This window comes from Myotis lucifugus, unplaced genomic scaffold, assembly GCF_000147115.1.
Source record: "Myotis lucifugus unplaced genomic scaffold, Myoluc2.0 scaffold_1095, whole genome shotgun sequence".
Lineage (NCBI taxonomy): Eukaryota > Metazoa > Chordata > Mammalia > Chiroptera > Vespertilionidae > Myotis > Myotis lucifugus.
The window spans coordinates 73,124-99,944 of record NW_005872143.1 but is presented as its reverse complement, the minus strand read 5'-3'; the positions used below and the strand labels follow the sequence as shown (position 1 = coordinate 99,944).

At 47.1% G+C, this 26,821-nt stretch overlaps 1 protein-coding gene and 1 long non-coding RNA gene across 4 annotated transcripts; both read left to right on the top strand.

The window, feature by feature from the left end:
• The first annotated feature begins 161 nt into the window (after positions 1-161).
• Positions 162-26,821, top strand: ESYT2 (extended synaptotagmin 2). 2 transcript variants are annotated; one of them, XM_006107297.3, is made up of 13 exons: positions 162-313; positions 1,382-1,471; positions 1,890-1,985; positions 7,701-7,763; positions 11,361-11,435; positions 11,849-11,935; positions 16,451-16,600; positions 19,436-19,821; positions 20,868-20,966; positions 22,781-22,912; positions 24,316-24,421; positions 25,427-25,476; positions 25,563-26,821. In XM_006107297.3, exons 1-13 carry the CDS (start codon positions 269-271, stop codon positions 25,606-25,608), a joined length of 1,425 nt encoding a protein of 474 aa, XP_006107359.1. In that variant the 5' UTR covers positions 162-268; the 3' UTR covers positions 25,609-26,821. The 2 variants fall into 2 exon arrangements, with proteins under 2 accessions (XP_006107359.1, XP_014304758.1); XM_014449272.2 differs by lacking the exon at positions 7,701-7,763.
• Positions 17,073-19,241, top strand: LOC111824273. Of its 2 annotated transcripts, none has more exons than XR_002827347.1 (3): positions 17,073-17,521; positions 17,597-17,638; positions 17,724-19,241. It is a non-coding gene; the product is annotated as an uncharacterized LOC111824273 (long non-coding RNA). The 2 variants fall into 2 exon arrangements; XR_002827346.1 differs by having other exon boundaries at positions 17,073-17,565.

Genomic DNA, 26,821 nt, shown 5'->3' with positions numbered 1-26,821 from the left:
TTACATGAAATCCATTGGTGGTAGACTACGAGAGGCAGGAGAAAACAAAGTGGGGGGGGCGGGCAGGGGAGACCTCTGGGATTGGATAAAAAGTAAAATGATAGACACATACTTAATGGGTGCAGGATAGCCAACAGTCTGCTTCTTGATAAACTGTAGCATTTTGTTGCGTTTCTGAAGTCCTTTTTCATAGACAAATGCCTAAGGTCATTGGTTGAAGAAGTGTGCTTCTCTGCTCTGAAGTTGTGTGTGTTGTTTCTCTAGTCTCATGATTGATCTGACCGAAGTGGAAAAGGAGCGCCTTCTAGATGAAGTAAGTTTTCTGCAAGTCTTGTTCTACTTACTGAGCACTGGCTATTTCCTGCCCCCACCCCATCCTGAAAACTCAACATTTGCCTCTCAAATATGAGAACTTAAGCTTGTTCGTAATAGCAAAGTAATAGAAAAGGAGTTTAAGAACCAAATCTTAGCGTGTGTACTGAGCACCTACCACATATGCTGGACATTTCCTCCAGGCAGGCGGTGCTCTTCCTGGGGCAGGGCAGGCCGGCAGCTGTCAGGTCAAGCGCATTTTAAAGATGCTGGCGCCACAGCAGGTGGCGCTGTGCTGTGATGGGAGGTCCTCATGTGAAGGCGCCTGTGAAGGCAGGGGACTTGCAGCGAGCAGATGCCCCTCAAGCAGGATACTGCTATTGGAATAAAAGTATGAGGAAGGAGGGTTTGTGGTGCTTGTAAACGGTGTGTGAGATTGGCCAAGGAAAGGTCATTCACCAAGTCAGCGCTACGGTCAGAGTGGCCGAGCGCTCGTGGCCATCGCTCACCAGGGAGCGCGAGCCGCCTGTGTGTGCAGGGCCTGGGTCACAGCGGCTCTTCAAGCACAGGGTTTCAGCCGCCTTTGGTTCATTGCTTTGTGATTTTTAAGCTGAAATAACTGTGTACTGTTTTGCTATTAGTATATAGTAATGAATAAAAACAAACATGTTAACTTGTTTGATATTGAAATTCAGCATTTGGGTTTGATGTTATATTAGGCCCATAAGTTCTCTTAAAATCGGTACCTAGAAGCTGATGGAGCTGATAGACATTTGAATCCTTGCATATAAATTAGGGTGAAGGTTACCTCACAGGGCTTTGGTGGTCTCGAGGAGTTAGTGTTTGTGAAGCCTTGAGATGGTCCCAGGCAGCAGGCAGGGGTGGGTGTGGTCCACGGGTGTGGGCCACATGCCTGTCGAGAGAGCTTGGGGCTGGGTGTGGAGGGTTCCGTCCTGGGCTCCCGCGAGCAGTGTTGGTGCCGCAGGAGAAACCTCTTGGGACATTATGCAGACTGGTTACTCGAATGTCGATTCAGGAGAACTGCTAACCCTGCACCGTTTGTCTTCAGTGGTTCACCCTGGACGAGGTCCCCAGAGGAAAGCTGCACCTGAAACTGGAGTGGCTCACACTGACGCCACATGCTGCTCACCTGGACCAGGTGTGTGACGCGTTCCTGCCGGCTGAGACCCACGCCTTTCAGAGGACTACAGCAGCACCTTGGGTGGTTGTGCTACAGTCACTGCGGTGGCCTCAGGGATAAATTAAAGATGATGGCATTTTTTAAGAGAATTAAAGGCCATTTACACCTGTTTCACAGGATCTTCAAATCTTGTACTTGATGCAGAGCCGGGGTTTGGAGGGCCACAGAGCACTGGTCCTTCCTTTGATTTGTAGAGAATCTTTCCTACTTCCACTCTGCTTGCACGTGTTGGGGTTCTCTGCTCCCTCTGCTTGCACATATTGGGGTTCTCTGTTCCCTCTCTCCCGTTTGCTGGAGCGTTACAGGCATAATTGGGTAGCAAGAGTCTAAAACGATGTGGAAATGTGTCTGCTGAGACTCTTCTCCTTCCTGGTAGGTGCTGACAGACATCAGGGCTGACAAAGACCAAGCCAACGATGGCCTTTCTTCTTCCTTGCTGATCTTGTATTTGGATTCAGCGAGGAACCTTCCGGTAGGTAGCACTGTGGGAACTCATGTGTGTGCTGGTGTCCACACTGTCACCCGTTCCTGTTGCTGTGTCTTCTCTTCACCCCAGCCCAGAGCGGCGTGGAGTGGGTGGTGCAACAGTGTGTTAAACTCCTTTTTATCATCAAGATGGCCCTTTATTCTGACATGTTTTATGAATAAATCTTCAATACAGAGGAGATTCATCCAACTCCCTAGTAGTTAGGGAAGAGGATGTTCTGTAGGAAATCACTGAGTAGTAACATTTCATTCTCTACTTGGTGTGGGAGTAAAATGAAGCAGCTCTGATGACAAACCCAGATTCATCCTGCAGCTGCCTGGCCAGATGGCGGGCGGCCCAGTGGTGGGAGGACTGAGTACTGAGTGCCGTGGGTGTGGGGACGCACTGCCTGGCAGGCAGACACGCACTGCCCCTGGCAGTCTCCTGCTGCACACGTGGCTTCTGCAGCCCAGAACAGTGCACCTTGTTAGCATCAGAATTGTTTTGCTCTTAGAAAAAACCATAAAGTACAGTTTTTATGGGTAATGACTATAACTTGGAGAAGAAAAACCATATACATTTTCAGTCGTGGGAGGCCTGCTCTGATCCCCCACCACCATAGTTTGACCCTACTGTTCATTATAAATGTCCTATTGCTTTGATATATTTCTCTTTTTTTTGATATATTTCTTAAAATATATTTTTATTGATCTTAGAGAGGAAAGGAGAGGTGGAGAGAGATAGAAACATCAATGATGAGAGAGAATCTTGATCGGCTGCCTCCTGCACGCCCCCTACTGGGAATGAGCGCGCAGCCTGGGCATGTGTCCTGACCGGGAATCGAACCATGACCACCTGTCTCAGGTTGATGCTCAGCCACTGAGCCACGCCAGCCAGGCTGTTTTGATAATTTTTTGAGTGCCCACCACTTGTTCAGTAGATGGCCATTCTTGCTTTCTTTCATTGTGTTGAAGGCCAATTTTGTTGACAGAAAGACGACTGCTTCCAGATGCAGTGCCCCCTCCCACGATGATGATAATGCTCACCATCCAGGTCATGAGTGTGTCCCCGTCCCTTCCCGTGGACACGCAGGGAGCAGCGTGCAGCTCGGCCCTTAGCTGCCACCTCAGGGTTTCACTTGGCCTCCATTCTGGTCTCAGCTCAGCGGCTGGACGGTGTGTCCTTTACTTCATGAAGTCACACACCTCATTTCAGTTAGGACCTCTCAGGGTTCAAAACTGTGCATTACTTGGGCTTTGTGCAGCAGCACAGTCGTGTACTCAGTGTATCAGGACACTTTATTTAAAGTTTTCACAATTACAGTCTGATCAGTCATCTATTTTTTTTTCATATTGGGAACATGTAATTGAACTCTGTCTATGTAATTGTATATATAGTTGGCCCTTGACCAACATGGGGGTGAGGGCTGCCAACCCCAAGCCGAAAATCCACGTGTAACCTCATCCTCCGCTGACGAGGATTCCCTGCCCCGACTGGAATCAGTGTCCCGCACAGCCCGGGCGTGAGCGCCACAGGCCCGCACGCTGCTCGGGGCCAGCTGTCCTGTGTTCCTTGGTCGGTTTCTTTACCGATGTAGCTCTGACTTTCTCTTAAAGTGTTCACCTTTTGGCCTGTCTTCCAGTCTGAAGTCAGTGGCTTTATCTGTTCTAGTTTCAAATTGAGGGAAGTTTCATTATTATTTAACCTTTCTACAGAATTTCTTGTATGGTAGAATTTTTTGTTTTTAACCACAATAATGTTTGTTATCAAATCTTTATCATGCCTGATGGAAATGAATGTGATATATTTTAGGATATACAGAATAGTGTATCAGAAGGGACTAGGCTGCTCTTCAAAACTGTGTTTTATTACATTAAATTAAAATTTGAATGATGTCACAGAAGCAAAAGAAGCAAGTGAATCTATTAACCTCTGCTAAAGGGCACTTTGTGCGCGGAGCGTGCTCTGGCCAACGGGCAAAGGGCCTTCGAGGCACTGCTGCTGCTGGGGTCACTTCCCACGGAGCGTTGCCGGCGCTCCCCGTCCCGTGGCTCTGTGACTGCCCTTTGCACTCCTGTTACTGGTGCTTCTTGTGTGTGTTGATCACAACCCACCATTCTTTGCTTTCTCCTCCCGTTTCCACTTCCTAAGAGTATCTACGAGGGAAGCTTTGGGTGTGGCCACTTAAAAGAGAGGCGAGCGTCGGGACTAGTGTTCTGTGAGAATACTGCCTCAGTCTATAGAGCACTATTTGTGAGTTCCCCATGTCGTCTTCCTTGTGTGCTAGTGGAGACTGCGAGAATGTGGCTGCAACTCCTGGTGCTGTCTCCTCGGTGGGGGAATGGCGTGGCATGCGTTTCACTTTTCTTGCATGATTCCAGTGACTGTGTGTGCTTGCTTGGTGCTTGTTTTGTAAAATGTGCCACTGCTGTGACTAACATTGGTGACTACATCTGATGATGAGATGAACAAACCTGAGTCATGAGGAAGCCCAGGAAAAAATAAAATAACTCTTCCATGGAAAAAGTGAAACCACAGCGATTCATTGGGTTTTCTTGTGGTTCATCTCACTGTGAGATGTAAATATTTCTTTGCAAGCTTTCAAAAACCTCCCTCAAGTCTGCTTTCTCCTCCTGACCAAGCAGAAGCCTTAGAACTTGGCTTTCCTTAGAGTCCCTCTGTGCCCTGGGGTGGTCAGTGAAGACAGACGTGCACTCGGTACCCGAAAGCATGCTCTCTCCCTCCTGCGAACCAGTTCCTCAGGGAGGACAGATACTGCGTGTGTGACTCAGATCCTCTTAGGAATGGAAAGCATTTCCTGGAGCGGACAGTGCGAGTCTGACCTTGCTTGGGAAGCTGATCTCGTTCTATCTGTTTCCCAGGGTCTGGCTGTAGCACCTTGATTCATGGCACTGTTCTTGGTGCCTTTAGCAAACACTTATTTAAGTTTCTTCAGGGTAAAAGGAAGCCACCCATGGCTTAGTTATTAGTCCAGAGGGTCACCCTTTCTTGGCTAATCACTGACTTATTAGCAGCTCAACAGCTGGTGAGACTCTTCGAGTCATTGGTCCTGGAGGCTGATGGGGTCAGGCTTTGCAGCTGTGAGGAGTTCTCATTTCTGTTTCCACATGAAAAAGAGGGGCAGGCAGAACGTCAAGAACAGGTGTATTGTCCCAGGTCAGTGATGGCGAACCTTTTGAGCTCGGCGTGTCAGCATTTTGAAAAACCCTAACTTAACTCTGGTGCCGTGTCACATATAGAAATTTTTTGATATTTGCAACCATAGTAAAACAAAGATTTATATTTTTGATATTTATTTTATATATTTAAATGCCATTTAACAAAGAAAAATCAACCAAAAAAATGAGTTCACTCTGACACGCATGTCATAGGTTCGCCATCACTGTCCTAGGTCATAGAGGAGGAAAGTGAGGACCTCAAGGGGTGGGCGAGGTTCAGGCACCCCGACAGTATGCGCCCCTCCACCTGCACTGTGACCCACGGTGGTGCTCATGGCATCTATTTTGCACCACTCTTGAGTAACAGAGTTTTCCGTGGCAGTGCTCCAGGACAGCTGCATGGCTGGCTGCGTGATGGCGGCGCCTCCGCCAGCGGCCTGTGCTTACGTCTTTTCATTCTGGAAACGTTCTGCCCTGCGTCAGGGCTCTAGTCGCTTTGTCAGGTTCTGCTGTGACCCTGCTCGTCATCAACACTGCTTTCCTCCTCCATTGTCACAACCACATGCTCTGCTTTGTGATTCCAATGTTGGCGTTCACAGGGTGCTCTGTGAACTAAATTTGAACAAAGTGATTGTATTTTTAGACCCATTGGTTTTCACTATGAAGTTGGATCTGTGTTTTCTCAATTTCCCTCATGCCTGAGCCCTTTCCTGTTTCTAGGAAAGGCCTTAGCTGCCTGCCCTTCTCAGTCCTACCTTCTACCTGCTCAGAACACTCTTAATTTCCACGCGTAAGTGATTACCACTCGTGACCCCCTGTGGAAGCTCTAGAGCAACAGGACTGTGTCCAGACGAGATGGCCCTTCCATTGCTGACTGGAACTCTGCTCTCCTCCTTTTGGTCAAGTCCTGGGCTGCAATTTCAGAGGGACGCCATGGTGCCCTCTGACGCCTGGGGGTCCCCTCTAGACCTTTGGCTTCCTGATAACTCGTGTCTGCACAGCACTTTCCAGGGGTTCTACGTGCACCGCTCCCTTAGTCTCAGGTAGGAGACAGCAGGGAGCTGAGGGACTGAGGTGAGAGCCAGGGTCCTGGCTGGTGAGTGGCAGAGCCGGGGGCTGAGCTGGCATGTGCCCTCCCTGCGCTCCGCTCCGTCCTAGTGTGAAGGGGCCTCTCACTCGGCTGTGGGCGGGGTTTACCTGAGATGGCGTTCACGCTCATGCCCACTGCCTGGGAAAAGGCCAGCTGTAAGGTGGAGCCAGGGGGTGGGGGTGGGGGTTTGATGCTTGTGCTTCCTCACTAACGGGCACAGGTGGCAGTGCTGCCCCGTTTAAGATGAGTGGCCCAGGTGGAAGGTGCCGTCACGTCTGGAGGCCTCATGCTGGGCCCCTGCCTAGTGCACCCGGACGATCCGGCCTGTGTCACCCCCAGGCCTGTGCGGCTTCCACGACCTCACACTACTCCACTGTCCCCCACCCCTACCCCACCCCCCACCTCTGGCCCCGCTTTGCCAACATGGATGCAGGTTAGAGTGATGTGTACATTTTGTACACAGCCCACTGCCTAGAGAACTTCAGGGAGGTTCTTGTCATCCCTCACACCTCAGGCCGGCGGTTCCCAGCCTCACCTGTCCAGACTCCCCTCAGAGATGCACCTGGTGGGTCCAGCGCCCTAATGCTGAGCAGCTGGCCGCCCGGCCGAGGCTGGCTTTCACGTCCCATTCATTCCTCTTGGCCAGATGCTCGACATCCTTGCCCGGCCCAGCCTGCCACAGTCCCATTTCTTCATTATAAAATCTACTCTTTATAAAAAAAATAATAAAATTCAGTTTGTCATTTAAAGTTAATTACAATGAAAATGATAAAATTTTTAATCTTACATGTTAGTCTTTGAAGGAGCTTGCAAAACAGCTCTGTCTTGTCCTTTTAAGGGCCAGAAAGTAATGAATTTACAGACTAAGATTTAATAAAAGCAGGACATCAAAACTTTAAAGCCAGGAGAAACTTGATGAGCTAAGCTGCCTCCCAGTTTATACTTGGGAAGGAAGGAGGGGCAAAGCAGAGAAGGCCCATCTCTGCTGTGGGCCGGCACAGAGAAAGGAGAAATGTGGCAGCTGCTCTGATAGGATAGAATTTGGCTTGAGAGTAATCTGGGCATCTATGGCCCGTTGGTTGATATTTAGATAAAACCTAATTATAGATATTTTAGGGGTTCATTCAAGCAAAGGATAGTAAATAGAACCCTTTCTTAAAGTAGCACTTGGATTTTTCAGTCCCGAAGTTCAGAGGAGTAGTAACCACAGAGGAGAAGCACATAGGTTTGATGCTGACAGATTAAAGGTTCCTTCTAAGATAAAATCGTGAGCATACAGAAAAATTTTACAAATGGTTTTTTTTAATGTTTCTGTGTAATTCTTGCTGGTGTTTTTTGTTTAAAGATTTTTTTTTTTTGTTCGTTTGCATAAGTTTTCATGTCGTTAACCTTACATAATCTCCTCATTGCATGTTTGATTAACCCTTGGTGTGTTCATCTTCTGCGGGAAAGAGTAACCCGTTAGGGTTTAACCCCGGTGTCTTGAAGAAGACTGCAGTTCAGAAAGCTTTAAAGGTAAACAAATGGCTTCCCTTTGAAAGTTCATGAAGACATATTGAAAGAGATGATGCTTCAACCCTCGTGGTGTATTACTAATTAGTAATTAGTGGTCGTTAGAGAGAGCCTACTTTTGTTGACCAAGAATTAGTAGAGAATTTAAGTCAGCTCTGAAGAAAAATTTTATGAAGTTCCAGTATGATAAATTAGACATCGTCTTGTTGACCTTAGGTAGCAATATCTAAGGTGGTTTTAAATGACCTGTTTCAGTTGGATTTGAATTTGTGAAAATGATGAACTAAAGTTCTGTCTAAAATCTTACCCAGTCTTCAGACCTGGTTGGCAGGTGCCCCTTGTCACCGTGACTGTCTGTTTACACATCACCTCTTCCAATATGCTGAGTCAGGCCGGCTCCGCTGGTGACCTGAGAGCTTCCGGCGCTATGGCATGGGGCCAGGTCTTTGGGGAAGCTTTACATTTCATTCAGTGATGGATATTGAAAACTGAGCTCCACTCCCTAAAACACCAGGAACATGTATTTTCTGGCTAAATTGTTAAAGTTTTCTATGACTTACGATGTTTTATTATTTTTTCTTTGATTTCTTTGAACATTCTAGACTTAAATATTTAGGGGAGAGTTTAAATGTAATTATTTTAAGAAAATTCCATATAAAGGAATCAGGAATGTTTTTAAATCAGTTTCATCTGGAGGATAAGTTAAATTTCAAAAGTGGGAAACACTAATAAAGCCTGTTTTGTTTTGTTTTTTGATCCTCACCCGAGGGTATTTTTCCACTGATTTTTAGAGAGAGTGGAAGAGAGAGGGAAAGACAGAGAAATACCGATATGAGAGAAACACATCGATTGGTTGCCTCCTATACGCGTGCCCTAACCAGGGCCCAGGCTGGGGAGGAGCCTGCAACCGAGGTACGTGCCCTTGACCGGAATCAAACCTGGGACCCTTCGGTCCACAGGTCGATGCTCTATCCACTGAGCCAGGCTGGCCAGGGCAGATAAAGCCTGCTTTGATGTAGCGTTTATTAAGTCCTTGCTGCACCTTGTTCGCAGTAGTTGAAATACTGCCCCTAAAACACTGTAAGGAGTGTATCAACAGGCTTTCCTCCCATTTCTGTGTTATGGTTGGAACAAAGCTGAGAACTGAAGACGGCTTGGGTTGGAGTCCAGCATGAATTAATAATTTATAGGACGGAAGTGACAGTGTCTTCTTTGCTGGAGTAGTGAGTACGTTAAATGAGATCATGCATGGAAGGGATTCCATGCAGCTAGTCCAATATGTTCATTTTAATTGTTATTACTTCACCTCATTTACGCCTAACAGCTAGCTTCTGGAAATGGTATCATGCCCATTTCATAGAACTGAGAACCAGGGTTCAACTAGATGAACTGTGGGTCTCACTAATCGAGGGGTAAGGAATGAGCTGTAAGTTCAGGGAAGTCGTGACTTAGCGTCATGATATCTGTGTCTCTGAGTTGTGCCGAATGTGGAATCATAGTAGAAAACTTAGTGATTTGGAATCTAAAATGTCATTTATTTTAAGATACATCATTACTTTACGTACCACAAAGAAAGAAAACATGTCAGTAAAGGTTTGTTAGTGTTTATTTCATACTTATTAAAGACTTTTTAGGCTTAGGATACACAGATTTCCACCATGTCACACACATGCACGCACAGAAGGAAAACGGAAGCAAGCTAAGTGGGCCAAGGAAGTAGCCATTCCCCCAGCACCTCGATTTTCCCAAAAGCAGGCACATAAAGTCAGCAATTGTGAGTTTCGTTGCTTTCAAAGTAGAAAGTTAAAAAAAAAGTCTTATAAATATTATAAGTTTTTAGGAATGAATGGCTACTTTTTCAAAGATGAAGTAAGTATATTAGTTAAATACAGTCAGCTTCTGAGTCAGATTCAGGAGAAGTTGTAGTTTCAGCAAGACAGAGGTAACTTCCCTCCAGCATCCCAGAATCTCGCTGGGGCTCTGCCTGCTCGCTACCTCCATCCAAAAGGGGGTCCCTGGGAAGGGGCGGGAGATGCCTCCCCTTTTCAGGCCAGACTGCACCTGCCACACCTGACTGCAAGGGAGGTTCAGAAATAGAAGCTTTGTTTGCAGAGGCCTGGGCCCAGCTCACATGCCAGGGTTCTATCGTCCAGGGAAGAGGGAAAATGGACTTAGGGGACAAGCGGTGTCTCTGCCACAGTAGCCTGTAGCTTTTGAATTGTTTAACAGTATTTATTTCGTTTTACAGAATTCATTCACATCAAAAAGATGAACCAGAAAATAGATTATCGCAGTAGGTGTGGGCTAGTAATATTTTATTCCAATAATCATGAATTTGATGCTTATTTTTATCTTTGCTGCAGTGTTGTGGATTGACTTTAAAATTGTTTAACTAAAAACATTTTTGTGATCTAATTAATTTCCACTAACAGATATTTAATTGAATCTTCTGTGAGACTAAATTATAAATAAACCTCATGTCCCATATAGTTGTGTTTTACTATGTCTTCTTCTATCAGCTAAAATATATGCTTCTTACAATTTTTAAAATTATATTCATACTGCTTAATTTAATGCAATTCTAGATTGCTGTTTATTCTTCCAGTCAAAATTACTTAGGCGCTGGCCAGTGAGACTTGATATCTGATAGCTACATGTTTGAACAGAAGATACTAAGTTTAAAATGTGAAAACATGTTTCTGACACTTTGTAGTATTTTTATTATTCCAACTAGAGAACTGTTCTGCATTATATACTCTTTTTTTAAATATATATGTTTGTTGATTTCAGAGAGGAAGGAAGAGGGAGAGAGAGATAGAAACATCAAAGATGAGAGAGATTGATAGGCTGCCTCCTGCATGTCCCTCACTGGGGATCAAGCTTGCAACCTGGGCATTGTGCCCTTGACCAGAATCAAACCCAGGACCCTTCAGTCCACAGGCCAACACCCTATGCACTGAGCTAAACTGGCTAGGGCTATATACTCTTTTTAAAAAATATCTATTTTTATTGGTTTCAGAGAGGAGGAGAGAGATAGAAACATCAATGATGAGAGAGAATCATTGATCAGCTGCCTCCTCTTGCATGCCCCACACTGGGAATCAAGCCCGAAACCTGGGCAGGTGCCCTGACTGGGAATCGAACTGTGGCCTCTAGATTCATACATAGGTCAACGTTCAACCACTGAGCCACACTGGCCGGGCTGGATTATATACTCTTACATTTGTCCTTGCTCATGTTTTTGTATTCATTAATTTCACTTTATTTATTTTGTTATCCCGGTCAAATAAGTTTTGAGAGCTGGAATTATCAATAAAGATAGTCAGAAAATTTCATGTTTTCAAAGTAGTTTGCTCTAAAACTAAAAGACTTAACACTTAAAAAGTCTATGTAAATAGAACTTCTGGTATATTTCATGGTGGATACAGTTATGGTTTGGGTGGTGCTTAGTGATTCTTTCCCAGTTACTCCCAGATAGTCCCTGTAAACTGCAGTCTCAGAAGCAAATAGCAATGACTGTTAGTGTAGCCAATCGTTTCATGATCAACATCCTCTTTCAGGGTATTTGTTACTGATTTTGTCTTTTTTGTTTTTGGATAGTCTGGGAAGAAAATAAACAGCAACCCCAACCCTCTGGTGCAGATGTCAGTTGGTCACAAGGCCCAGGAGAGCAAGGTAAGGCCTTCGTTGCTGCAGTAGGTCCCACTTTCCTGATGCGAGAGAAGCATTTCAGGAACTGTTTAAAGTTACAGGCCTTTGTTCACACTCACCTGCTCACAGTTAGTTAGAGAAGCTTCCTGAATGCAGAGCTGTGCAGCCCACGGGAGCCCAAGGAGGGCCAAGCCACACAGGGAGGCCTTTGCCACCGGGAGGGCACACGGCTTGGGGCTTTGAGGCGCTGCCCGGCGCACTCTAAAAGCTCGGGACTGTCTTTTGAGCACTTTCCACAACTGGTACATACCAGCACGTGCTCAGTAAGTATGTGTCTTGGAATTAATTAAAGTCCTCCCTGGCTTCCAAACACATAAACTGATAAACACAGAAAGGAGCCACAGAGCTAAGAGCTGATTGGGGGATATTTCTTTCAGATTCGGTACAAAACCAATGAACCTGTGTGGGAGGAAAACTTCACTTTCTTCATTCACAATCCGAAGCGCCAGGACCTTGAAGTTGAGGTATTTTATTTGCATTCTTAAAAGATTTATTGAAATATAATTAACATGCAATGAACTGCACATATTTAAAGTGTATAATTTATGGATCCATCACCATAATCAGTAATTTTTTTTTAACTTTAGACTGTTGATTGAATGTTACTGGTATCTAGAAATGCAGTTGATTTTGTACGTTGGCATCATATTGTCAGTCGTGCTGAACTTATTAGTTCCGTAGTGCTTTTGAGGATACTTCAGGATTGCCTTCTACACAGGGAGTCTTGTCGTCTGCTAAGAAAGACACGTCTGCTTCTGTGTTTCCAACCCGCTGCCTCTGCCTCCTTTGTCTTGCCTTGCCCTTCCGGCCTCGGGCCTCCGTGTGAGGAGCCCCCTCTGCCTCCTCGAGTCCAGGGGAGCCTTAGACCTTCAGCATGAAGCCTGAAGTTTGAGGGCATTTCCCTCTCCTGCCACTAGATTGCTGAGAGTTTTGTCATAGTGAACGTGGAATTTTATCAGAGGCTTCTCTGCAACTGCTGAGGTGTCATCTAGCTTTTCCAAGTTTGTAAATATGGCGACTTTCAGACGTTAAATAATGCACACCTTTATTTGGTTTTCAAGATTTAGCATTAGGGAACCTCACAAGCAAACCTTTATTAGGGGATGAGTTTACTTGGTCATCACGTTGTATCCTTCTTATGGATTCTATTTAATTTGCTAAAATTTTGTTAAGAATTTTTGCACCTGAGTCCAGAAGGACACTGATCTATAATTTTGTTTCTCCAGCTTGTGGATCAGGATGATGATTGTAGAAAGAGTTGGGAGGTTTTCTCTCCTCTTTGTTTTTCCAAGAGTCTGTGCAGAATTATAATGCCCACCTGACAAGTTGATTCCTTTATCATTATAAAAATTTCCTTTACGGTTCAATTAAATGATATTCTTTACTCTGTAATCGACTGCTTGATATTAGTATAGCTATCCCATCTTTCTTTTTATTGAAGTTAACATGCTTACTTTTTTCATCTTTTTTAAACCTATTTGTAATTTATATTTAAAGGTGATGTCTTATAGACAGCATACAGTTATTGTTGATGTGGTTGGATTTAAATCTGCTACCATGCTATTTGCCCATTTGTTATCTTTGGCTTTTTTAATCTGATTTCTTTGGGAGTGAGCATTTTGTATAACTGCACTTTACCTCCTTTTTGGTTTATCAGCTGTAGCTCTGTGTGTGGTGTTGCGTGTACTAGTGATTGCTCTAGGGTTCCGGTCCCTCTGTTCCGCACACTGGCCTCCAGAGGTACAAGAACCTTCCAGGGCATGCTTCTGTTTCCACTCTCCCAGAATATATTTTATTATTTTTGCCTTAAACAGTCACTTATATTTTAAAGAGCTTTCTAGAAATCTAGAAAGTAGTTTTTCCTATTTAACCACATATTTACCACTCAGGTTCTTACTCTGTTCCAGCAGAAGCAATCTCCCTTCTACCCAGGGCCCTTTCACTGTTCCTGCAGGGCCAGTCAATGGGTTCTTCCAGTTCTTGTGTGTCTGGAAAGTCTGTTTCGCCTTCATATTTTCACAAGATATAGCATTTTGGCTACCTGTTTTTTTCTTCCACTTTCTTCCCTCTTACATTGTTTCTGATGAGGAGCCTGAACATTCCTTCTCCCATTTTTCCCCTCAAATGTCTCATCTGTCAGTCCCATTCTGTGGATTTTGGCCTTCCCGATGTTCATCTTAGAAGCTGAGTTTGGATCTTTAGTTTTCCATGTCTTTCCTCTGCCTTCCTGCGTGTGTGTAGCCTGGGTGTGACAGCTTCTGTGCATGTCACAATCCCATTGTCTGTGTGGTTGCTGGATCTGTGGATCAGATATGACTGCTTCTTTGGTTGCCTGGTAATTGTACATGTTTGCGTGCGGGGTTAGTGTGTCTTTAAATATTTTGGAGCTCTATTCTCATTTGGAGGGAAGGTACTTGGGAATACTTGGAGCTTTATTAGGCAGCCCGACAGCCTCTAGCCTTGGGATCTGGGGGCCCTAATCTGATGCCCCACACGTTACCAGGTTTTCTGCAGCCCCATGTGCTCTGGGATTGTCCTCTGCTCCTCCTGGGCTTGCGTCCTCCTGTGGTTGCTCCCTCGCATGTGCCCATTGGCTGAGATGCAGGGGTCCTCGGGGCCTCCAGCTCTCTGGGGCTCCCCCCTCTCTGGCACCTCCTGCTCTTTGACTGCTTCTCCCTGTGTCCTCAACACAGGGGGACCGCTGGCCTCTGTGGGATCCCCATCCCAGCACCATGGCCTGGACTCTCTAGGCAGTGACCAGGTCAGTTGTCAGGCTCACCTCACTTGTTTTTAAGCGGAGGTGGGATGGTAAATCGGTTCCTGTTGCTCCATCATGCCAAAGCAGAAATAACCTCCAGGCAAATGACATCCTCAGGAGGAGCTGGCGGGTGCTCCTTGGATTCCGCCTGCAGTCCCAGGGCTGTGTCCGTCCTCCTCTCACCTCACCTTAGCATAAAGGACAGTGGGTCACACAGCTTGCACGGTCATCCCAGGGGCAGGCGTACAAATATCCAGACTCAGCTATGCTGGTTCCCATGTTTCTTTTTGCAAGGCCTCCTTCCCAACATTCAGGCTTTGAGAAGTTTAAGGGCCTCTGTTTGCTCTTTCTCTTGTGCTGCTCTGATGGGTTCCTCAGCCCCTGAGACCTGAGGCCCGAGGGTCATGTCCTGCCCTGGGGGCCTCACGTCTCCCCCACAGAGTGCCTGGTCACTGCCGTGTTCATTGTTCTCTGCGTGTTTTATGTTTTCAAATTCCCCCTTTTTTTTTATAGAGGAGAGGTTTTATTTATTTTTGTTATGTTTTTATTGATTTCAGAGAGAAAGGAAGAGGCGGAGAGAGAAAGAGAAACATTAGTAATGAGAGAGACTCATGGATCGGCTGCCTCCTGCACGCCCCTTACTGGGGATCTAGCCCGCAACCCAGGCATGTGCCCTTGACCGGAATCGAACCCAGGACCCTTCAGTCCATCCACTGAGCCAAACCAGCTAGGGCCACATTCCCTTTTATGCAACATGTATCTGTCTAGCTACTTTTTGTATTTGTTTAGCTCCTTTTTCCTTCAGAAGTTGCACCATGCTTAAAACAATCTGTATTTACTGGATCTTGAATTTTAAAAAATAGCTTTTAAAGTTCAGTAAACAACATCACAATTATTTCTTTTTTAAAAACTATTTTTATTGATTTCAGAGAGGAAGGGAGAGAGAGGTGGAAACATCAATGATAAGAGAGAATCATTGATTGGCTGCCTCCTGCATGCCCCTTACTAGGGATTGAGCCTGCAACCTAGGTATTTGCCCCAAGAATCAAACCATGACCTCCTGATTCATAGCTCAACGCTCAACCACTGAGCCACACCAGCCAGGCCACAGTTATTTCTTTTAAAAATGCTTTTAGCCTTGACCAGTGTGGTTCAGTTGATTGGGCATCATCCCATACACCGAAAGGTCACCGGTTTGATTCCTGGTCAGAGCACATGCCCAGGTTACGGGATCAATCCCCAGTTGGGGTGCGTGTAGTAGGCAACAAGTCAATGTTTCTCTCTCCCCCTTTTCCTTTCTCTATAAAAATCAATAAAAACACATTTAAAAAATAAAAAAGCTTTTGGATTTCAGGTTATAAAGAAATTAGCAGTCAGGCATCTAGGTTTTCATCTTAGATAACTTCTTTGACCGTCTCATGCAGCCTGCGACAGCTCTTCCTCTGTTTGGTTATGAGCTGTCTTGTGTGACAGCAGTCTCACAGGAGCAGAGGTCATGCCGCAGAGTATCGCTCAGCAGGCAGGAGTTGCCCTGCATTTAAAGGAGATACTATAAATTTTCTAAACCAGGGGTCCTCAAACTTTTTAGACAGGGGGCCAGTTCACTGTCCCTCAGACCGTAGGAGGGTCGGACTATAGTTTAAAAAAAACTATGAACAAATTCCTATGCACACTGCACATATCTTATTTTGAAGTAAAAAAACAAAATGGAAACAAATACAATATTTGTATTTGCATGTGGCCCGCGGGCCGTAGTTTGAGGACCCCTGTTCTAAACAAATGTGTAGATTTTGAATAGAGAAGGCTTAAAAGACACCGAGAAATTTTTCTTCATAAACAAGTGTCATCAGTCAAACTTGACACATTATACAAATGTGCATGGTCATCATTTTCACAGGGTTTAAGACGTTTCTTTCTATTCTTCAGGTTTGTTCAGATTGCTGCCTCTTAACTAGAGGTTCTCCTAATGGACTCCTAACCATGGTGTCCTTTTTCGCTCATAAATGTGTGATGAGGAAGTGACAGACACATGTGATGCAGATGCAGTGTAGCATCACTCATTCCAAGGTGCCCTGTCTTCCCAAGGAGGTTTTCTGTTAGCATTTAAGGAAACACTGCCTAGAAGGAGATGGTTGAAGTGTGTTTTTAAAGACTGGATTTGGACCTTTCTACGTTGTGTCTTTATCCGTGGAGCTCAGTGTGTTCTGTGGTGTGTTTCCAGGTCAAAGATGAACAACATCAGTGTTGCCTGGGGAACCTGAAGATCCCACTCAGTCGTCTGCTCACCAGCGATGACATGACCATGAACCAGCGATTCCAGCTCAGTAATTCAGGTCCAAACAGCACTCTGAAGATGAAGGTCGCCCTCAGGGTACTGTAGTCTCCCAGGGGAGCACGGGGTGCACGGGCACAGGCTACCATGGCAAAGCTCTCAGGTGCTGTTCCACAGTGGACAGTACAGCCACAGGGCTGAGGACAAGGTGGACACGGTGATCATGGTGACAGCCACAGGGCTGAGGACAAGGTGGACACGGTGATCATGGTGACAGCCAGAGGGTTCAGGACAAGGTGGACGGTGATCACGGTGACAGCCACAGGGCTGAGGACAAGATGGACGGTGATCACGGTGACAGCCACGGGGCTCAGGACAAGGTGGACACTGTGATCACGGTGACAGCCACAGGGCTCAGGACAAAGTGGACGGTGATCACGGTGACAGCCACAGGGCTGAGGACAAGGTGGACACGGTGATCACGGTGACAGCCACGGGGCTCAGGACAAGGTGACGGTGATCATGGTGACAGCCAGAGGGCTCAGGACAAGGTGGACACGGTGATCACGGTGACAGCCACAGGGCTCAGGACAAGGTGGACACTGTGATCACGGTGACAGCACAGGGCTCAGGACAAGGTGGACGGTGATCACGGTGACAGCCACAGGGCTCAGGACAAGGTGGACGGTGATCACGGTGACAGCCACAGGGCTCAGGACAAGGTGGACACTGTGATCACGGTGACAGCCACAGGGCTGAGGACAAGGTGGACGGTGATCACGGTGACAGCCACGGGGCTCAGGACAAGGTGGACGGTGATCACGGTGACAGCCACAGGGCTCAGGACAAGGTGGACACTGTGATCACGGTGACAGCCACAGGGCTGAGGACAAGGTGGACGGTGATCACGGTGACAGCCACGGGGCTCAGGACAAGGTGGACGGTGATCACTGTGACAGCCAGAGGGCTCAGGACAAAGTGGAAGGTGATCACGGTGACAGCCACAGGGCTCAGGACAAGGTGGACACTGTGATCACGGTGACAGCCACAGGGCTCAGGACAAGGTGGACACTTGGTGACAGCCAGAGGGCTCAGGTGGACGGTGATCACGGTGACAGCCACAGGGCTCAGGACAAGGTGGACACTGTGATCACGGTGACAGCCAGAGCCACAGGGCTCAGGACAAGGTGGACATGGTGACAGCCACGGGGCTCAGGACAAGGTGGACGGTGATCACGGTGACAGCCAGAGGGCTCAGGACAAGGTGGACATGGTGACAGCCACGGGGCTCAGGACAAGATGGACGTGGACATGGCACAGGGGAGCATGGATAACGCTGCCCATGTGGGAGCTCAGGGAGATGATGGAGGCCTGGACTCGACTTCCAACAGAAGCAGAGTGTCCCGGTGGCTTGAGCAGCCCAGGGGTCCGTTCACCTGCAGGTGGGTGCAGTTGACCGCGTTTTAGACTTTGGCCCAGAAAGTATGCTATCGGGTCAGCAGAGTTTTCTGCTAAGATTAAATCTTCAATAGTCATTCAGAAGAGAATTTAATAAAATTCTACAAGATGGTAGAAATTACCCCAAATTTTTTGTCCAAAAAGATAATAATTCATTTGTAAGCACCTAAGGAAATATTAAAAATAAACTGGCAAACATGAGAGAATGTTGAAACTCACTAATTTTAAAAATGCAAATTAAAATGGAGAACCACCTGTTTAAGGAATTAAGACAAACTTGGTGTGTGGGGTGCTGTGGAATGTGCTCCGTGGTCCCAGTCAGGACCTGGTGGGCACAGCCTCTCCTGACAGTGTCTCCAGGCCGTAGGTCACAGAGTCCTGGGGCCAGAGCCCCTGGAAATCGGACTTTCAGTTAAAATGCACAGTGTGGGGAGACCATGAATATGAAGCTGGCTGCTGCAGCTTTACTTTGTAAAAGCAGGAAAAAACTTCTAGCCATCACAGTGACCGCAGAATGCAGGAGTGTATGGAGTCTAACTCTGCTCAGTGGACTGTTGTGTATGTTAAAAGTAAATATTAAGCCCAGTTTGGCTCAGTGGATAGAATGTCGACCTGTGGACCTAAAGGTCCCGGGTTCGATTCTGGTCAAGGGCACATACCTCGGTTGCAGAGTCCTCCCCGGCCTAGGCAGTGGTCAGGACTCGTGCAAGAGGCAACCAATTGATTTGTTTCTCTCACATTGGTGTTTCTCTCTGTCTTTCCCTCTCTCTTCCACTCTCTCTACAAATCCATGGAAAAATATCCTCGGGTGAGGATTTAAAAAAAAAAGTAAATATTAAAAACTAGCAAAGTGAATGAGGGCATGGGCTGCTCCCCCATCGATGCTAGGAATTTGGGGTAATTTTGCTGGGTAGAGGTGTCGTGACTCTCATCCTTCCCCAGGGTTGCTGATGGAGGCGAGACTATTCCACCTGGGTAGGACGAGGGACCAGCCCACCTGGGTAGGATGAGGGACCAGCCCACCTGGGTAGGATGAGGGACCAGCCCACCTGGGTAGGATGAGGGACCAGCCCACCTGGGTAGGATGAGGGACCAGCCCACCTGGGTAGGATGAGGGACCAGCCCACCTGGGTAGGACGAGGGACCAGCCCACCTGGGTAGGATGAGGGACCAGCCCACCTGGGTAGGACGAGGGACCAGCCCACCTGGGTAGGATGAGGGACCAGCCCACCTGGGTAGGATGAGGGACCAGCCCACCTGGGTAGGACGAGGGACCAGCCCACCTGGGTAGGACGAGGGAAGCTTTCTGTAACATCGTATTACTTTAATAACAGAACAGGTGAACAGGTAGACCAGATTGTCCATATTGTTTTATGCTAAGTTTTAAATGAATTGGCAAGTGAATAGATCTAAAGCGTTCATGTATCAGGCTATTACCAGTGTCACTGATTTTAACTTGTTTATTTCCACCTCTAGGTACTCCACCTCGAAAAGCAAGACAGGTCTCCAGACCACCAGCACTCAGCTCAAGTAAAGCGACCCTCAGTTTCCAAAGGAGGGAGAAAAGTATCTGTCAGGTCTCAGGTGTCCATGTCACCAGGCGCTGGGGACAGCAGCCCAGCCCCGTCCACTCCAGTCCTTGGAGGCGGTGCGAAGTCCAGCGTGGAGGACAGAGCTCAGCCTGCGGAGACCAGCCCTCAGGGGCCTCGAGACCTGGGCAGAAGCGCCTCTAGCCTCCATGGCGGCACCACCGGCTCCCCCAGCCACATCTTCATCAAGGAGCCCACCCCCAGCATAGCCTCGGACATATCGCTGCCCATCGCCACGCAGGAGCTTCGGCAGAGGCTGCGGCAGCTTGAGAAGTAAGGAGATGCTCTCTTGCTCTCGCCCAGGCCGCGCACGCCCATGTGCTGTGAGGCTGTGTCTCAGCAGCTAAGGGGCTCAGGGGCGGCACCCTTTCAAAGGGAAGCCTGCCGTTTTCCAGGCCTCCTTCGGCTCCTTAAGGGTTAGATGGTGATGGGGTAGCGGGTCCCCTGAACTGCAGAGGCTCTAGTGCTGCTGCCCTCAGGGCAGGAAGGCGGGTCCAGAGCTGAGCTGCCCGATGGTGGGAGCAGGCTCTATTCGTTCCAGTTTGCTCAGCACCCACTGCTGGTCCCCGTCGCTTTTGATTTCTTACTTAAGCCCCGTGATTCCTAGATAAGGAGGAAAAACAGTCTGCAGGCACCACAAGCTTCAGATGTTAGTCTTGTCCCCTCAGCGGAAGGAAGGAAGTTGCCTTTGAGGTGAAGCATGTGTTCTTGGTGTCGGGACGCAGGCATATGTGTGACCTTCTGTGACATACTCAGTGCACTGGTCTCCTTCGCACCTTCTCACCTCCACTATTTTTGAAAAAAGAAATCAGTCCCTCCCCTTCTCTTGCTCTAAAAGGAAATAAAATTTTAAATAAGAAACCATTTTTTCACCGGAGCTGGTCTTGGGGGACCCTGAGCCAGGCAGTCATTGGTTACCTTAGAATCCATGCTTTGACCTTGAGAAGCAGAAATTGAGGGGGGTGTTGTGATGTCACCGATGTCCTGTTGGTGAACATCAGATCCAGGATTATGGGGTTCTGAGAAAGGATGCGTAGATGTGGGCAGTGACAGGCCCAAAGACCACAGCATCGGGGTTTGTAATTAGGAGACGACCATGTCTCCTTTTACTTTGGACCTTAAATGAAAAAGCTCTCAGTTTTGAATTATTAAGTTATGTTAACCTCAGCTGAGTAGGATTTGACTGGTTGATTTGTCCTCAGGTTCGGTTGTGTCCTCTAGTCTGCATGAGTGAGCTTGGCTTTCCTACCGAGTTGGAGCGGTAACTCGGGGAGTATAAGGTCCGGGCAGAGCTGTGACTTCCCGCTTTGTTTCCTCAGTGGGACGACGCTGGGACAGTCTCCCCTGGGGCAGATTCAGCTGACAATCCGGCACAGCTCGCAGAGGAACAAGCTGGTGGTGGTCGTGCACGCCTGCAGGTGAGCGGCGCTCCCTTGGGAGCCTCCCTCCGGGGCCTCCCAGTGCTCGCAGTTGGATCTCCTGTGCCCAGTGTTTATTCCTTCTTCTTTCTCAGTATTGCTTCCTAAACATTCATAACCACTGAGTTGCTTGGCAACACACCCTGGAACTGTGGGTACGTTGCTACTCCCTGCTGTGGGTGTTTAGATGGTCTAAATAATGAGTACACTCAATAATGAATGCATTTTCTTTTATTGAAGTGTTCTTTGAGGGTTACATTTCTAGGAGTAAACTTATAAATTCAGAGGACCTAGCAATTGATGGGTCATGGTCAGTTTTGCCGTAGTCTTTCCAGGAGACCTGGGCACCGAGGGGCTTGGCTTGCCTTTCCCCCGTCAGGAAGGGGTGTGACGTGAGGTGACAGTGTGATTAATGATGATGGTCAGGAGCTATTTCTCTCTTATGTGACTTGCCTGTCTCTGTAGTAGTTGTGATATAAGTGTGTTTATATAAATATTTGATTCTTAAAAAGCTGTTAGAAACAGAAAAATAAAATTAGTGACATTAGGAACATGACTGTATCGCTGTGGAGTTCAGCTCAGTGCATATGTGTTCAGCACCTTCTATGTTCTCCTACTGAGATCACCACTGGGAAACACAGCACAGGAGCTGGGTTAGAGGACGCCAGCCCAGTCCCTACCTAGGTCCTCAGTCTGTCAGTGAGTGGATAACGTGAAGAGGCTGCATACAATCGATACAAACAACAGTCAGTTCCTGTGGCTTATCGCTGGTCTAAAACATCACCAGAGTTCTCCACAAAGACTCACAACACTTCTGGGAAGCATTGAGATAAATGTGAGCTCTACACACATTGAAGAAAGCTGAATAAAAACAAGTGAGATCATTAATTTCCCAGCCCGCTTATTCCAGTTTCAGGTCATGAGTGACCACATTGCCTTTCTTTGCAGCTCAGGGCACAAGGTGGGCACCAATCCTGAGCAGGATGCCCCTCCATCTGGGGGCCACTCACACCTGCACCTGTCTCACTCAGACACGTTAGAGAGGCCACTCACGCCTGCACCTGTCTCACTCAGACACGTTAGAGAGGCCACTCACGCCTGCACCTGTCTCACTCAGACACGTTAGAGGCCACTCACGCCTGCACCTGTCTCACTCAGACACCTTAGACAGACCACTCACGCCTGCACCTGTCTCACTCAGACACGTTAGAGAGGCCACTCACGCCTGCACCTGTCTCACTCAGACACGTTAGAGGCCACTCACGCCTGCACCTGTCTCACTCAGACACGTTAGACAGGCCACTCACACCTGCACCTGTCTCACTCAGACACGTTAGAGGCCACTCACACCTGCACCTGTGCCCACTCAGACACGTTAGAGGCCACTCACGCCTGCACCTGTCTCACTCAGACACGTTAGAGGCCACTCACGCCTGCACCTGTCGCATTCAGACACGTTAGAGGCCACTCACGCCTGCACCTGTCTCACTCAGATACGTTAGAGGCCACTCACGCCTGCACCTGTCTCACCCAGACACGTTAGACAGGCCACTCACGCCTGCACCTGTCTCTCTCAGACATGTTAGGCCACTCACCTCCTGTGCACATCTTTGGGATATTGGAGGAAACCAGAGTCCCCGTAGAAAACTTATAAGACACAGTGCAAGCTCCACACAGTTCTACTGAGGGAATATTTTTCTCGGGAACTTAACAGAACAACAGTCCTCCAGGACCTGCTGTAGAAAGTATGATGTGATGCTAATTGTCATCTTCCTAGAGTATAATGCCTGCTGTTCTTTGGTTTGTTTTACAAGAAACCTCATTGCCTTCTCTGAAGACGGCTCTGACCCCTACGTCCGCATGTATTTGTTGCCAGACAAGAGGAGGTCAGGGAGGAGAAAAACACATGTGTCGAAGAAAACACTGAACCCCGTGTTTGATCAGAGGTATGGACTTCCCTCACCTGGGGCAGGTGTTGGGGTAAGTTAGCAGGGCCTCCCAGTGACAAAGCATTGGCGCCCACCTGGCACTGAGAAGTGGAAACTCAGATCAGTAGGCGTGAGTACTCTGAATTTCATGCAGAAGTGACAAGTTGTGAACATGGATGGCGAGACGAGTGATTAGATAAAAGAACTGAGTTATACATCAAAGCCGAGAATATTAAAATGCATATATTTCTCAAAATAATAAACCTCTATAACATCTTAAAATATAACATTCTTATGAAAACAACCAGTTTCCAAAACAATTTTAAAAGTGAAAAGAATGGCATAATTGTTTCAGATTTGCAAATCTCTTTCATGGTCTGGCTTAACAGAGGCTCATATCTGCTTCTGTGGTCAGTCTGACATGGTCGCTCCTGAGCGGTGCTCAGGCACTTAAAGAGTCTCCATCTGCACGTTTGGTGTCTTACTCAACAGTCCTGTAGCTCAAACCACCAGCGTTTGGGGAAATAAGATTGCATCGTATTGATGTCTGCTAATTCAGTTTACACTTCCCCTTTAAAGGTACTAGACCCGTGGTCAGCAAACTGTGGCTCACGAGCCACATTCGGCTCTTTGGCCCCTTGAGTGTGGCTCTTCCACAAAATACCACGTGCGGGTGCGCATGTACAGTGCGATTGAAACTTCGTGGCCCATGCGCAGAAGTTGGTATTTTGTGGAAGAGCCACACTCAAGGGGCCAAAGAGCCGCATGTGGCTCGCGAGCGCGGTTTGCCAAGCCGCAGTTTGCCAACCACTGTACTAGACACATCATATTTTTACTGACAGGAACACACCAAATCCTGATGTGGGCACCTTGTATTTGTCAGTGTTCTTACTCCGCGGCAGCAAAGAATTTGAGATCCACGTGCAGCTTTGGGTCTCTAGCTGCCGTGGCTCCGTGGCAGCACCGGCCACGTCCTGGCTACGTCCTTGCCAGAGACCCTGCCTCATGCGAACCACACACACCGCTTCGAGGACCTGCCTCCCTGAAGGCATTTTAGTTTGCGGCCTCTGCCTTCAGCCCCTCACGAGGCTTAGAAGTTGCTCTCCTTTCGTCTTTAGGGAGAGGGAGCCTGGCCTTAGCTGTTGAGTCGAATATAACATCTGTGATCCCACATCCTAGCTGCCCACCTTGTGCGTGGGAGCTGCAGGCCAGAATCTTCTCTTATGTTCTGAACCCTGGAAAATACTTTGATTTTGTGTTTTTATGAAATGCAGGCCCCAAACATCTAGCACAAGAACCCTGTTTTATAATAAGAAATGTGACATTTGGAGTGGTCTCGTAGGCAGGAGTGTCATGCTCAGTTACGGGAAACTGCAGCAAGATGATGGAGAAATTGAGGGAAGGGCCTCTTTCTCTGTCAGCTTTGAGTTCAGCGTCTCGCTACCGGAAGTGCAGCGGAGAACGCTGGACGTCGCCGTGAAGAACAGTGGCGGCTTCCTGTCCAAAGACAAAGGGCTTCTTGGCAAAGTAAGTCTGAGCAGACCCCTGTGAGACTTCAGCCCCTACCCCTGCGCCTGGTAGACCATAGTACATAGGTAGGCGGGGTCAGTGTGCTCTGCGGCTGATAGTAGACCAGGAGGACTGCATCAGCTAAGAGGTCAGTACATTGTGAAGACATTTTAACTGATTCTGTTGTTTTTACTCATTCATGTTATTGGCTTATTAGTCATAGTAATACCATGAACTTATAGTTGAAGGTTATTTTAAAAATATTTTTTCAAGTATCACAGTGAAAGCAAACCCAAAGGGAACACATTCTCTTCCAGTTCTACCTCCTGATTAACCAGCTGTGGTTTTTCCTAACAAATAATTGGCTTTATTTCTTTGAATTTTTTTTTTAATCCTCACCTGAGGATATTTTTCCATTGATTTTTAGAGAGAGTGGGAGAGAGAGGGAAAGACAGAAATATCGATATGAGAGAAACACATCGATTGGTTGCCTCCTGCACATGCCCCAACCAGGGCCCAGGCCGAGGAGGGCCCTGCAACCGAGGCACGTGCCCTTGACCGGAATCGAATCCGGGACCCTTTAGTCCACAGGCCGACGTGCTATCCGCTGAGCCAAACTGGCTAGCGCCCTTTGAATTTCTTTTAGTCTTTGTCCATATCCACATGTAATTGTTGCATAAGAATGTACATTCTTTAATAATGTACACAGAAATAAGTTAGGGAAGAGAAGTTTTGAATTGTAGGTGCCATTTGTGGCCAGTGCACATCAACTTTAGTGCCTTCACTGGCCATGAGCCTCTGTCCCCGCAAAGGCTCTCCCCTGAGGTTTCCTATAACCTAATGTTAGACGGTGGATAAGGCAGACTCTTGGGTAGGACCCACCATCCTGGGGTGAAGCACACTGGAAGGTGAGAGACTCACACTAAAGGAGCATACAGTGCTGATGAGACAGGGAGATGGGCGAGGGCAGAGGTGCGGGTCCGAGGGAACGCCCCCACCTCTGACACACTCCCTTACCCACAGGTGTTGGTTGCTCTGGCGTCTGAAGAGCTCGCCAAAGGCTGGACCCAGTGGTGAGTGTCCTTTCACAGGCCACAACTGATAGACTGACTGACTAAGGCCGCCACCCTGACCTGTCTGTCGCTTCCTGTGCCCTCAGGTATGACCTCACAGAAGACGGGACGAGACCCCATGTGGTGACGTAGGCCACGCTGGTCAGGGAGCTGCCTGGGTATCTGCCACCCTGCGTGCTCGGAAGGCGCCTTCCCCACACACCAGTGCTATTTTTATACTTCATGTTCTTCGCTTATCGTTTTATATAACGTGGACGTTTTAATCATATTTGGCCAATGTTACTGTTAACTTTTGTATGTCTGACTTCCTGTAGTATTTCAGCAGTTATCACTGTGTACAATAGGACGTAGTCACTGCGGTGTTGTGCTGGGCTGTGTCCAGGAGGCAGGTGTGTATATGCTTTGTTGTTACCTTGTTTTGTGTGTCACTGAGGCACACTGTGCCATGTACATAGACTCTATTTTTTATAATCTCTATAAACTGGTTTGAATTCAGAAAAAAATGGTTTAAGGAAATATATATTTTTTCTTCTAAGTCTTATTAAATTCTTATGACAAATAATCATTTTTGTCTTTGCAAGAAAAGTTCTCAGTGACTTATTTTGCGCTGTTTCTTTTTTAAAAGAAAAGCTGAAAGATTATTGAATATTAGTATATCTCTATCCATAATCAGTGAAAGAAAGTATTCAAAAAATTAACTTTCATAACTGTAAAATGTGTTATTGAGAAGTTGGTTGAAGTGTTTATAAGAAAAAATGTTATATATCTAAGTTGCATAGACTATTAAGAGAATTATCATGGTTCATTAATCATAGTGTCCTAATTTGAAACTTCTTACATCCATGAAAATGTCAAGTTTTTTTTTAATTGCTTGTTGTAACTTATTCATGAAATAGTGCACATAAACACAATTATACTTTTTCTAAAATATAATACAAATTTTCAGTGTTAGCTGTTAGGTCATTGTGAAATAGTCTATCATGAGCTTTGTGGGTTTTCTGTGTTTTCCCAGCCTGTAAAGAAAGACAAGCTTATGTTGTCACCATAAAGGTTGCGAGGTAAATGGGGTAAGGAGATCGGAAATTGCATTAAAAGCCGATCACTGGTTCACGCGTTCGTCGGTGTGACATCGCGCAGGACAGTGGTCTGGGCTGGTCCTCGGCTCCATTCTGCTCTCACGGGCCGCAACCAGGGTGTCAGCACAGCGGCGCTTGGATGAGAAGCACCATTTCCTGGTTTCCTTACTTCATGCCATGACTGACCTCAATATTGGAATATTGTGACACAATTATTTTGGAATATATTTTTCTTCTTAGATTATTAAAAGCATGTTTTATATCCTGAA

What these genes read in the sequence shown, in the direction of transcription:
- ESYT2 (XM_006107297.3), top strand. Translation starts at nt 269, where the DNA reads ATGATTGATCTGACCGAAGTGGAAAAGGAGCGCCTTCTAGATGAA. An exon ending in ATTCAGCGAGGAACCTTCCG is followed by an intron (nt 1,986 to 7,700) that starts GTAGGTAGCACT and finishes TCTGCGGGAAAG; the next exon opens with AGTAACCCGTTAGGGTTTAA. An exon ending in CAGTTCAGAAAGCTTTAAAG is followed by an intron (nt 7,764 to 11,360) that starts GTAAACAAATGG and finishes GTTTTTGGATAG; the next exon opens with TCTGGGAAGAAAATAAACAG.